The sequence below is a fragment of the Uranotaenia lowii genome, chromosome 3, assembly GCF_029784155.1.
Source record: "Uranotaenia lowii strain MFRU-FL chromosome 3, ASM2978415v1, whole genome shotgun sequence".
Classification (NCBI taxonomy): domain Eukaryota; kingdom Metazoa; phylum Arthropoda; class Insecta; order Diptera; family Culicidae; genus Uranotaenia; species Uranotaenia lowii.
In genome coordinates, this window is record NC_073693.1 from 315,916,710 (window position 1) to 315,930,820 (window position 14,111).

The 14,111-nt window shown below is 30.8% G+C and overlaps 1 protein-coding gene across 1 annotated transcript in view; it reads left to right on the forward strand.

The window, feature by feature from the left end:
- The window catches only part of LOC129755546 (dipeptidase 1), a 70,308-nt gene that overhangs the window by 26,423 nt on the left and 29,774 nt on the right, over positions 1-14,111 (forward strand). The window contains exon 5 of the mRNA XM_055752095.1: positions 1,734-1,818. Within this exon, the coding sequence (XP_055608070.1) occupies positions 1,734-1,818 (85 nt within the window). The remainder of the gene's footprint in view (positions 1-1,733; positions 1,819-14,111) is intronic.

Below are 14,111 nucleotides of genomic sequence, written 5' to 3' on the forward strand. Positions count from 1 at the left end.
AGTTGTCATAACACTTACAGTTCAAGAGATAGATGTTAAGTGTCTTCGACAAAGTTTCATGAATTATTTTGTTCTACAATATTGTAGAATAATATAGGCCTCTGTCTTATCACAGTAAGACATAATTTTTGTATTTCAGAAATCTGATGAACCATCCTTAAATTTTCCAATCAAAATGTCCGTATCTAGTTGTTGTAAAAGTTTGTAATAATCATAAAATGCATCAAACTTAAGGTGAAGATATAAATAATTATTATCCTCCTTCTTATTGAATTTTGAGACCACTTTACAATGTTTAAATGGAACTGTATTTGTTTTTACCTGTTCTTTTTTTTGAAGATTTAAAAATCTAAGAAAAATCTTTTTTTATTTTATTCATGTAAAGCAAAGATCAACAGAAAACATGCTAAATGAAAAAATCTTTATTTATATTTTAGTAAAATGACATGAATTGAGACAATCTTAAACGTAGCAAGTTAAGGGTTTCAAACGTTCCAAATGTAGTGAAAATTTGATTGGGAAAACATGCAAGTGAATCAAGGTATATATCGAACGGTTTAGGTTTTTTTTTTATAAAACTGATTCTGGATCAGTTTGAAAAAGTTGATTTAGTGAAAAACTTAAGAGAAATTTATAAATTAATAAACCTTTCTTTTTTCCAAACTTATATAATTGTTTATAATTTTTTCCAACCCTTATTTTACTCCATACAGGAAAATAAGCAAAATAAATACAATCATCAAAATTTGCCTTTATTTTTATTAAGAATCCATCGTAAGTTTCAAGCTATTTTATACTTCTGATTATAACTTCAAATCAATAACAACGATTCCAGAAGTTTCTGTTTAAAATATACCTCGATTTATCATTTTAAATTAAATAATACAATCAAAATTCTTCAAATGTCATTGCAGTTATTCATGAAACTGTTGATATTTTAAGGGTTGGGGAAACTCTTAATATATATTTGGGTCTAAAACGAACCTCAATTAACTCCATTGTTCGCTATTTGATTTCCATGAAATCAAAAGTTACACATTTGTTGGTTTAGTTCTCCGAAATTAATTGGAAATCAACTCGCCCTGCCGCAGTGGCTGCTTATGAGGGAGAATCCTGCTGACTGGCTGGCTGGCCGGCCAAAAACTGGAACAGAGAGTCGTTCGGTGGTTTTTAATGGCCATCGCCCGGTTGTTTCCTGTATCTTTTGGCCAGCTCGGCCCAGCCAGGCTATTTGGCAGTTTGGATGGAATATTAGATGTACAAACCAATCTGTGACCACACTGTCCTGACCGGAATTAATGCGGATCTTTCCTTTATTCCCTGTGCAAACAAACGACGCCAACCCGGATGACCCGGAACGATGACGACGACGACCGACAACGAAACGACGACGCTGCTGCCAAAACCGACGACCCCAAAAACAACAAACCATGTTCCGATTCCGGATCCTTTGTCATCGACAACATTTAACATCAACAACAACAACAACTTCAAACTTCAAACTGGCACACCCCGGACTACAAAATCTGGAACATGATGTCGGTGGTCACCTAAACAACTTTCGTCCCCGGGCGATGCCATCATGGACTGTTGATGTGGTGATGCCCTCCATTTTGTGTGTGTACGTATGATGGCGGCCGACGCTGGTCAAACTAACATCAAACAACAACAACAACAATGGCGCTTCATCCCCTCCCCTAAAAAAACATCAACAACCAAAAACTGTCTTGCAGTCGGCAAATGGTGGCCTGGTGATGGTTGCATTCTATCCACATTTCGTTAGTTGTGGCGAGAAGGCAACCCTGAAGGATGTTGTCGGTAAGTTGGAAAATTTTACTTATTAAATACTGATGGATGTGGGATGCTCCTTTTTGCTTTTTTTGCTTCTGTTTCAGTGGTTGACTTGGTTTGGGGAATGAAGGAGGGAAACGATTTAATTTTGTGGGTGGAAAACAAATTGATGTGACCGTGATGAATTATGTTGCTGTACCTTCCTTAACCTTATTAATTTTCCACAGAGTGCCAATGCAGCTGGAAACTTATTTTTGTCATATCACAGTGGACTGGATCGATTTGGGGTCATTTATGAATTTTTCAAACCCTGGAATCTTAAAAACTTTTTTTTGGTTCGAAATTCATCCAGGTTTTTTGCAGAATTTTAAAGTAACGTTTACTTGAGTAAATTTGAACTTTTTAGGTTTCTATGGAAAAATTGAATATTTTGTCCTGAAAAATCAACATTATTTTTGTTTCTTTTGTTAAACTTGGCCTGCTTATGGTTTGTGACAATTCATGAATTCGCTAAAGGAAATTTTCCGGTGAACAACTTTGTTGAAGACTATAACTTCGTACCTTAAAAGGCAAAACAGTTATAAGCTGTTTAACAGGAGTATGTCTTTTGGTACTGAAAATCAATTAATTCACTTGACATCAGAGCAGGGTGTTTTGTGAAATATTGCATAAAAAGTTGTCATGCAATACCTCGTTAGGCACCGAAAAGTGATGTCAATTGAATTGATTGTTTGTTAATGCCAAAAAACATGCCCCCATTCAAAACCTAATAACTTTTATGTCTTATAAGAAAGGAAGTTACCTTCTGAGAATTTACAAATTGTCACAAACCATAAGCAGGCTCGGTTCCACAGAAGAAACAAATGGATGATGATTTTTTTTTGTACAAAACGTATAATTTTCCATACAAACCGAAAAAATCAAATTTACTCAAGAAATTGTTACTTAAATATTCTGAAAAAATCTTGGATGAGTTTTAAACCGAAACGAACACTCAAGACCACAGTGTTTCAGGAATTCAAAAATGACCCCAAATCGACTCAGTTCAATATAACAGAGCTTCTAGGGAATGTACGGTTTTTTTTTCGTTTTTATTGCTTCTAAATCAAACCCATTTTTTGTGACACCATTATTTTATTTAAAAAAATGATATTATTCATTTATAAACTAAAATTCAGTATCACATTGAATAAGAAACATTTTAAACGTAGTGAAAGAAAATTATTCTTTGGAATAATTTTCTGAGAAAACACATTTTAAAAAAGTACTCTCAAATTTCAGTTAATATTGCAAAATAATGCCCAAAAACCTCGCAAAAAGACCTTTTTTAAGTTGGAGCATTCTCTATATTTTTTTGACTGAATGTTTGAAATGCGGGTACGAGTTATACACCCTAAAGTATGATTATTTAAAAATCAATTTGACCTTCTGATGCCCAACCCTAGAGACGAGTAGATAATTGTTTAAGACTGGTGAAATTGTATAACGGGAAGATTTTCAGCTTTTTCAGTCAGTTCACGGATCCAAAATACCTTCTTTTCTTATTCCGACGTTTCGTTCTTTATTTGAACTTTTTCACAGGAATCTACAACAAACATATAGTGAAACTAATTGACAACAAAAAGGTAGTTAATTATAAACTTACAGAGAATTGTGTTTCTTTGTCTGGAGGATCATTAGAGATTAAATTTGCATACACTAATTGGACACTTTTCACCATCAAAACGCTAGAAATATTAAAAAGAAACACTTAGATAAGGAATCTTAAAAAAAATATATAGGGGAGATGGGGGCATAATGGCCACCTTAAGGAAAACGGTTATTTAACCAAAGAAAATAGCTATAAAATGGAGGTTACATTATTGTTTCGTGTTCAGACACTTGAAAAGCCTATTCCCTAACGGGCTGAAACGTGAAAAACTAGATGAAAATGTTAAAAAATGCATTTTAAAATATTTTGCCAAAAGCTGAAAACCAGCCACTGTGGAGGCATAATGAGAACCCCCCCTGAGGCAGTATGAGCACCATTAATCAGAGCAAGATGTGCGTTTTCTGCCGGGGAATCTAGCAGCGAATTCAATTCGATGAAGTCAGGTGAGTCGTAGATTCATCAAACAAAGCAATAACAAAATAATCTAGGTCTGTTTGTAGAATACAAACAATTCACGCACGCTCATACATTATGTGCTTTGTTCGGAGGATGATGCTACTAGCCGTATAATGTAACAATAAAAAAAATCGATCATGAATTGTGAATGGAAAAAAATCACCTCGAACAGAAATCTAACTCTAGTCTTTTGATTACCTCTCCGACACCTTACCAATAGGTTAAATTGTCGGATGAAAACTAGTCAAGGTGTGGCGCTATAAATCAATTTTAATTCGCTGCTAGATTCTACGGCAGAAAATGCTCATTATGCCTCGATAATATGGTGCTCTATATGCCCCTAGTCAACAAATTTAAGTAAAAACGTGTTTTAAAATTGATAAAAGTGAAAAATCAAAAATTTTATGATGGTAAAAATTGAGAAACAATGTGTACATCATGTTGCAGTGCGTACATTATAGATCAAGGTTATTTTAAGATCATAAGAGCTTATTTCGTGGTGCTCAAAAATTATAATATTTTCGTAACTTGAGAACCAAGCTAGTTTTTTTTAAATATCTCTGTAAAGATGATAAGGAGATTCCTTTTTTTGTGAAAAATTAATACTATAGGAAGTACGAAACAAATCCTCATGAAAATTTATTTAAGAAAATACGCACATTCGTAGAAAAGCGTAGTTCTCATTATGCCTCGGGTGCTCGTTATGCCCTCATCTCCCCTATATATATATTAAAAAAGGAAAATTTACTGTCTAGAGAGAACTCCAAACACGAAAATCAAAACTTCGAAAAAACAAATCGCCACATCAACAACATCATTTGGTAGTGCTGCAAACTAGTGATCGGAGTGTTTTTGTTTTTTCGAAGTTTTGATTTTCGTGTTTGGAGTTCTCTCTAGACAGTAAATTACCCTTTTTTAATATTTTTTAAACTTTTAAAAAAAAAAAAAAAAAGATTCCTTATTTAAGTGTTTCTTTTTAATATTGAAAGCGTTTTGTAGGTAAAAAGTGTCCAATTAGTGTATGCAAATTTAATCTTTGATGCTCCTCCAGACAAAGAAACACAATTCTCTGTAAGTTTATAATTAACTACCTTTTTGTTGTCAATTAGTTTCACTATAAGTTTGTTGTAGATTCCTGTGAAAAAGTTCAAATAAAGAACGAAACGTCGGAATAAGAGAAGAAGGTGTTTTGGATCCGTGAACTGACTGAAAAAGCCGAAAATCTTCTCGTTATACCTAGAGACGAGGTTGGAATAAATTGAAAAAAAAACAATAAAAAATTTCTTAAGTACCCTTTTTTGAAAGGGTGTGTTTTTATTTGGATACATCAATTTTTTCTTAACCATATAGTTTTTTTTACTGAACGAAAGTTGTTGCATAATTTATTTATAAACAGAGTTTTTAAAATATTCAGTTAAAAGTCAAATTTGTGTTTTAGAGTTTTCTGCCGAAACGTTTTTTATAAGAGTTATTTCAAAAAAATTTAAACTGATTTAATTTTTAAAGCTTGAGTTTATTCATAAGGAACATATTTTAATCAATCTTTCCGCTTCTTCATTTATCTATTTTCAAAATATATATTTTTGAATCCATGTCATATTTTACAAATTAGAAATAATTCTAGAAAGCACCTTGTACTCGATAACTTCAAAGCTGTTTCATAATTCGAAACAATATCATCAACTTTATCGAAAATATGAAGACGCACAAAATGAGGGAATCTTTCGCTCCAAAGTCAATTGTGAAGAACTTAACTTCATTCAAAAGTTTCATTCCAATTTTCTTTAATGGGGTGTTATTTTTGATCAAGCAATTTGAAGATTTCTAATCCTCTTTGTCACTTTATAGTTAGTTAGAAATAGTTTTTTTTTCAAAATGACAGCTTATCCATTTGAAGCTATAATAAATACTTTAAATTAAATAATTCAGACTTTGGTGTATTATTTTTAATTTTTTTTTTCTTACATCATACAAATTATTTGCAAATTTTCTATCGATACGTTACATTTTAATTTTTTTGGAAAAACAATTCCGTAGTCTTTGTGATTTTGTGAACCAAATACAAGGTAAATCGTTTTAACGAAAATAATTTTACTGTTTCTATCTTAAATATATCTTAATTTGAATTTCTTGAATTTCAGTTTCAAATTAAAGATGACAATCTCATGCAATCGAATGCAACTACTTCAATTAAACTGTAAAAATGTTTGCATACATCCAGAACATTGAATATGTAGAGTAGAATTGCAAAAGTTTTTATTGTTTCAATGGGTTGGAGTTTCGGAATTCAAATTTGGCTATAAATAATAATAAAACCAAAAAATAGATTTCTTACACCAGTTTTTTACTCATGAATTCCACACAAACTCAAAAAATAATAAATTTTTATATTAAAACAAATCAAAATTTTCATAAAAAATCACAATAAATGTTTCAAATCAATCCTATTTTCAGTATGTCATTGATAATTTTTTAAAATGATGTTCGTTATAGTGAACTAGGAATTTGCTTCAAAATAGTTGGCAGCAGTCTAGTTTACAAATTTGATACAAATTTAACAAATATTTCTTAAAATCGGATTTTAAAAAAAAACTTATTTTTCAAATAAATAATTGATTGGAAAATGATGATACATATTTGTTATTTGTTATTCATCTCAATTAACATTTCAACCTTAATTTTCAACTGGATAATTGATTAAAAATTCTGCTGTAGCATTTTAAATTTGAAAAAAAAAAATTAAGTACGATTTTTAACGTGACTTTAAAAAAAAATCCGCATGTTGGGAAATAGGTGATTTAGTTAATGATCAATAAGAAACTGATTATAAAAAACAATCCTAAATATAGTTTTTAAATAATGAAAGCACAAAGCAAATATAAATTAAGTTAACACTGCGCTTAAAAATTTAGTTCCAAAGAAGTTTGAAGTAATAAAAAAAAACTTTTCTATAAAATGCGATGAATTCATTTGGAAATCAATACAAAGTTTGATAAAAAAAAAGAAAAAAAATAGAAAAGTTTTTTAACATGTTGAAGGACTTTTTCGAAAAACACGTCCTATCATAACAAAAAATTAATTTTAAATTAGAATTATTTTTAGATAAGTTATATTAATTTAAAAAAATATTAATATTAATAATTATACGATAATAAAAAATGCTTCATTCTTAAAACTTATTCATAAAGTTTTATAGATAATTCAAGGGAACAGAATTTTGATGCTTATGCTCAAAGTTTTATTGGGTAGATTTAAGCGTCCTGAACTCGAATCATTTTTTAAATTTGGTCTATCACGTTTAGTTTTTGTCATATGGAGTTTTAAAATCTATAAGTTTTAAGTAAGATCAATTATTGATGACTTATTTAATAACAAACCTAAATTTATTAAAAAAAATATTCTGTTTTAGTTAATTATACTTAGTTTTATGGAATTATATTTGGATGATGATAATGCATGATATAAAAAAATAGAATTTAAAACTTTTTTTTAATTTCAAAAGATTTTATTGCAAGTATTTTTACATTAATACAGAAAGATTTAAAAAAAGCTTAATTTCATTCATCAAATTTGTTGAAAACTGCAAAACGGTTATATGTATATGTGATCAAAAAATATCATACATTTAATTAAGTAGATAACTTTGTTTGATTCGTTTATTTAGGAAAGGTAGCAAATATTACCCTTTTATAACTTCTTCCGCAGAACTCAAAATAACTTGAAGTCTTGAGGAAAGTTGATAATTATTTTAAAACTTTTATATATAAATGTAATGTTTAAGTTATGAAAATTTGTTATAAAATTACAGATATTTCTCAATTGATTTGATCCTATTTTCAAAAGTTATTTCAATATCAAAAGCAAATATAAAATTTGCATATTTAGATTCATGACACCTAAATCAGTCGAAATAACTTTATAATTTCATGACACCTTAAACAAATGTAAATTTTGTGGTTTTGTGTAATTTATCAAAACATGTTGAAATTTGATGCTGAGCATTTAAGGGGGGGGTAGGGTCTAACACTTTCAAAAAAAAAAACGGATTTTTTTATTTTTTTATTTTCTTATTGTAAAACATTTCAAAAATGTTGTGTCAAATTTTCAAGTCAATTGAAGCAAAACTGTAGAAGTTATAGGCCTTTATCTCCTGCTATCTAATACTGCAAGAAAGCAAGAGCAGAAACTTCAAACGCGTTTTTCTCGAAAGCACATTTTTAAAGTCCGTGGACATCGTCATTTGAAAATGTCTTATCCGATTCTTTTCAAATTTTGAACATATTTTCTACATATAAAATACCAGACCCCAACGTTTTTCTTTTTTGTTTTTTTTTACTTTGAGGAGATTTTACAGGTGAAAAATGGCGGATTTTTTCATGAAAAATCGTAGTTTTTACTTCGAACAGCCACAAAAATTTCATAAAAATTTTTTTAAGTTAAATAAAAACGTTGGGGTCCAGAAAAACATCTATTAAAAATATTTTGCTCTGATTTTTTGACTTCAGATGATTCTGTGCTGAGATACAGTGTCCACCGCAAATCCTGTTTTCTTAAAGGCATCCTCGAAAGTGCTCCGTCACCGGCTCATTTTTCAATATTTTTCTACGAAAAAATTACTAAATGTTCTTTTAACAATGTTTTGTATAATGCAAAAAATTTTAATACATTTGTTTGAACGATAGCTCTAGAAAAAAAATCGTGAAAATTGTGTTTTTTTATACCCGTTAGACCCTACCCCCCCCCCCCCCCCCCCCCTTAAAAGAACAAAAACAGAAAATAAAATTAAAACTGAAAATGGGTTCTTGAATATATTTACATATCAGCATAACGTTCCTAATGAAATTTGCGATTTTTTAGAGAGTGTATTCGAAAAAAAAATGCAACACTGTGTTTTGTGAATAACTTTTGAATGCATGGATGGAAATTGATGAAATTCCTAGTAAAGCTACCTAGGAATGTTATGTGTACGTGTACAACATTTGATGACAATCTGTCAAGTGGTTTTTGAGATAGCGTCAAATACTCAAGACTTTTGAGAAATTTTTTTGAGCAGAATCGAGAAAAATCCAGAAAAGCTCCAGTGGAAGACCCAAAAACATCTAGAAATAAAATATTAGATCAAAACTCACATTGTAAATCGTTCAAGAAGTCCTTCAGGATCCAACATTAAGCTTAAATTTGAAAAAAAGTGAAGATGATTGATTACATGAAATTGAGAGAGATGTTTTTAAAAGCTCAATCCGAAAATATGAATGGAAAGTGATAAAAAAGTCAATATTCCCAGGTTGATTCGTATAGCTATCTTAAAAGGAGGCATGACTTCATTTCTACGAGGTGGAAAAGCTGCCCACCGGTAAAATAAACAAAATACAGTGATCAAATCGTGCGCACAATATAATCGTACTGCTTGTGTGGAGGTATTTTGAAAAATTTCATAACGGATAGCAAAACGAACTCTTAAGAAGTCACTTGGCAGGATTCCAACCAGAAACTTTTCGTTGAAAAGTCTCGCCAGTATTTGGCGGAGATGAACAAGGAGAATAATTCGGGAAATTTATTGTCAGCTTGAAGAGGTTAACGATCTGTGGAAACCGCATATTACTCAGTCTTATGAAGACGTTATGAAACGATTGACAGAAAAATTCAAAGAAGATCCAAATGCGAAAATTTCCTCTGAAAAGCTCTTAAATAGGTCCCACAAAGTTTATACTCTGTTTAAATTGGATCTGGGATCGTGCCAGATCGTGCGCAAAAACGGTGGTGGAGTGATAAAAAGTTAATTATGTTGTTTTTGTGCCAAAGGAGGACAATCGGCTAAATTTGTTATAACTTCGACCAAATTCAAAATTTTGAGTTGTTTTGAAGGTCAAGTTTCAGTTAATAGAAAAATTATATCAAAAATCAAAGTCTTCAAATTTATTCACTGAACACTATCTCAAAAACCACTTGACAGAACATCACAAAAAAAATTTCACATGTAAACATTACATTACCAGAAACCTTGCTGTAAATGTAGTTAATAATAAACATGCATTTAAAAGTTATTCACTAAAAAAGAGTTGCATTTTTTTTCTAATACACTGCTTAATCAAAGGTTTAAGTAATACAGAAGAGGATTTTAGATATTTCTTGCAAATTCCGCTGACCATCGTGAGAGGTAAACGCCTGTTACATAGCTTCCAACTTTTTGATGTATAAAATAGGTTTTCGACTGAATAATTTTGAAACTGAAATGGCTCGTTTCAAAATCTGTTCTTGTTTAGTTACAATTCCAAAAAAAAAAACCAATTCTAAAAACGAAGTAGGGGTTTTTTATGTCAAGTTTTGACTTTACACATATGGTTGTTTGAAGAGCGAATCGAAATTTCAAATAAAAATAAGTGTGATATAATGTCGTAAAATGGAATTAAATTAAATGGGAATAAATTAAGATTGCAAAATGTAGAATTTTCTTGTTAACACTTATTTTGAAATATCTTCTAAGAGCAAGTTTCTTCCATTTTACTGCAATTGCATGATTCAATAACGAAATGCCGCACGATTGGAAATACCCGAACTAAATGCAGGATGTATTTAGTAAAAATGGCAGCTCACACAAATTTGGCAGTGTTGCCAGGCTTTTTTTTTATGAAAAAAGAATGCTCTGTTAGTTGCCTCTATCTCTTTTTAAAAATCCTCGAAAGATCAGTGCACTATGGGGAAAGTGGTGGCCAAAAATAGAAAAAATTACTTGCTTTGAATGACGTGTCTTGTATACCATTTGATAGCCAGAGAATTCAAACCTAGATTCCCAAAATTTCAGCCGTCTGTGATGAAAACTCATTGCACCAAGACATCAGACCTAGCAAAATTGTGAAAATTGTAGAAAAAATGCATTTGAAACAAATGCAATTTTCTCAGCGAATAATGGTCCAATTTTTTAATGTAATACACCGTTGGAAACGTAATTGTCTGAACTTTAAAAAGGGGTTTGATTTAATGGTTACACGGTTAATTTAAATTAGCGAAAAATGGGAAATTATTAAAAAAATGTTTTTTTTGGCCGAAGTTGGTCTTTACCTAACGAGCAGGGCCGAGCAGTCTCAAGAGACCACCATCACAGTTCAGTTTGGAATCTTGCGGAACGTGAGTCCAGCTGCGGATAGCTGCGGATGAGCATTTGGCACAAAGCCGAGAAAATGTTGTTTTTTTTTATAGTTATGATTATCGATTATGCAAGACTTCAATTGGCGGAGATATATTTTTGGCCACCAGTTTGCATGGAGATGCCCCATAGTGCAGTGGTTCAGACATTTTTAAATTCGAAACGAGTTGCAAATCATCTTACCCTATTTATAGTGACGAGCTAACAACATTTTAACTATCTGAAAAGGTCCCCGCCACTGTGGCGGCGCCACAACAACATCTTCAACGATCGTTGCCGAGAAATTTAATCAAGCTTTATCGAAATTGCACTTTCGCTTCCTGCTTATTCCTTTATCAGACTGGTACCTTCGCTATATTTATTTGATAGCAAGTTTCCTTACGACAGATGATGTGGCATTTATGTTCGGTTCGTCTGACATCGAGAAGAGCAGCAGTACTTTAGTTGCAACGACATTGAAAAAATTCCACCTCAACCAGCAGCTCTACTAACCTAACTGCAGCAAAACAATATTAAATTCCTGATGGCGGTTATAGTAGCAATTCAATTTTCGTTTCAAAATGTGGGTAAAACTGTTGGCCCACTATTATACCTCACTGATAGCATATTGAAATAATTGTAAACTGTGAGCTGGTTCAATCTTTTTGAACTTCAGCACACTTTATTTTAAATATTTCGCTTAGCAAAGCCACCCGAAAAGTACGATTAGAGAAATTAAGTTCGTTTTGTTCCACCAGCAAGAAGATGGAACTTTATTTGAATTTCCTAAAAAAATCTTCCCTTACGTTTTCATTCAACTTTTTCCCAGTGAAGAGCAAAACGCTGTACAAAAACTTAATTTTGGATTATAAATCTCACAAACCACATCAATATTAGGTACAAGCGAAGAAAAAGAAACACAAAATTTACCACGTCAAATGGACATCGTCATCATCATTGGCGGAGAACATGATTCAACTTTTAATTAGCACTTTCCCTCTTGTTGTATTCGTAAACAACGGAAGGAAACGGCGGTGTAGCCCGGTTGCCAACAAAAAGGCGAACCGAATTGGCTAGGGTTTAACTTTCCTCAACCACCCCAAGGGACGCAAAAGATGCTGTGGATTTTTTTTTGTGGTTGACCACCACAAAAACCACCTGTAACAGGAAGTTAGAACGGTTCAAAATTATTTCGCAAATAAATAAACCAGAATCAGAAATCAGATTCATGATTTCTTCTGGAAATAAAAGTTTTCAAACAACTTTGTACTGAGTAATTGTGAACTGTTATTTTCTCAACAATTTAACATTTTGAGTTAAAAGGGTGGATTGTTAAACATAAATATCGGAATAAATCCCTCTTGAACTCAAGCTGAGTTTTTTAGTTACAAACAACTATGTTCTACTTAATATTTGGACAATTTTTAATTATCTATCCACCTTATCGGTGAAAATGAGGTCCTTTAAAGAAAAAAAAATTTGAAGAGTATGATATTTTAAGGACGGATAGAATGTAAGAAGTAGATACTGAAAAATGTTGAACTTGAGCGAGTAGGATTTTTATAAGAAACATTTTTATCACATACCAAGTTTGTGTTCAGCACTTACTTTGAAATAGTAGATACAGATAGAGTTGCATCTACCACCACACATTAGTAGGCCAAGCAAGCCCCAGTTGGTTAACCCGCGAAGAACGAAAATTTGGTATATGATTAAAATGCTTCGGATTAAAATTTTAACCCTTCCATGAAGATTTTTACAAAGTTTTTTTTTTATTTTTTGGCTAATAAGACCGAAGCTTGTATGCAACAAACTTGCATACTATTATCGCTCAATACCTATTAATCAAGTAATTTTTTATCGAAAAATTATAAAAATCGAAAATACAAAAGGTAAATTAACTCCCATCTTCCAAAATTTGTTTTTTGGTCTTGTAATTATGAATGTTTGTTTTTTTTACAAATTGACATAAACCCCTTCGAGGTTTTTTTTTTGGAAATTTTGAAGAGGAGAAGGGAATGAAAAAGAAGTTGATATCTGTTTCAGCCAAACTTGATCTCAAAAGGTATTTAAAAATAAGTATAAATATAAAAATAAAGAAATTTGGTGATATTCATTTTACGACAATGGACACTTAATATGCGTTCACAAATTTAAACTTATTTTTAATTGCACAATTGCATAAACTTAACAATTTAAGAATTTGAAACCAACCATTTAAACATCAAATTACATTCATCAAATACTTATTTAACATATCAACAAGCTTGTAGCCAAGTGACAAATGCTTACCACTTTTTATAGTCAACATAATTAGAAAAAAAAATTAAATCAAGTATCCATTTGTTTATTACTAAACACTTTGATAATTGAAAAAAATGTCATTATAAGTTTTATGCTGATTTGAAATCTTTTTCAAAAATTTTTTTCTCAATTTTGTTTAGTGTATAATGTCCCTCAAAATATTCAACTCATCATTTGAAAGAGTTTTGATTAAACAACGCCACAGTTTTAACATTTTTTTTCCAGGAGCACAGAATTAAAGAGCTTATTTTTAAATTTTTGATTAATTTGGGTGTCCTGAACCCAAATTTCATTTGTTATAATAATTTTAATATTATAGGTTTAGTAATATAAATAATTATTAATAAGTTTTTTCTCTATCAGATCCAGTTTTTAAATCACTTTTAAAAATAGTTAGAAATCAATTAAAAAAGTTCCAACAATTTCCAACAAGACTGTATAAGATTTCAAAAAATTTAAAAATGAAGATTTTGAACAATGATAAACTTTCTAGAATTCCGCTGGAAATTTTGACTAATTCGAGTAACGAGAAGAAGTATTCTTTTTGTTTTCTTTAACCAACGCTGTAAAATATGAAGAAAATTAAATGTTTTTTTAGTAATTTTAAAACAAATTGATTTTTGGATATTATAAAAACAAAAATCCACATCGATTTTCAGTTTAAAAAAAATGGTTTAATTGAAGATTTTTTTTATAACAATGTTCATTCTATAGTTTTACCAAATATTAATGTTTGATTATATGGAGGAAAACAAACAAATTCATAATCAGTTTTTGGCTTTCATG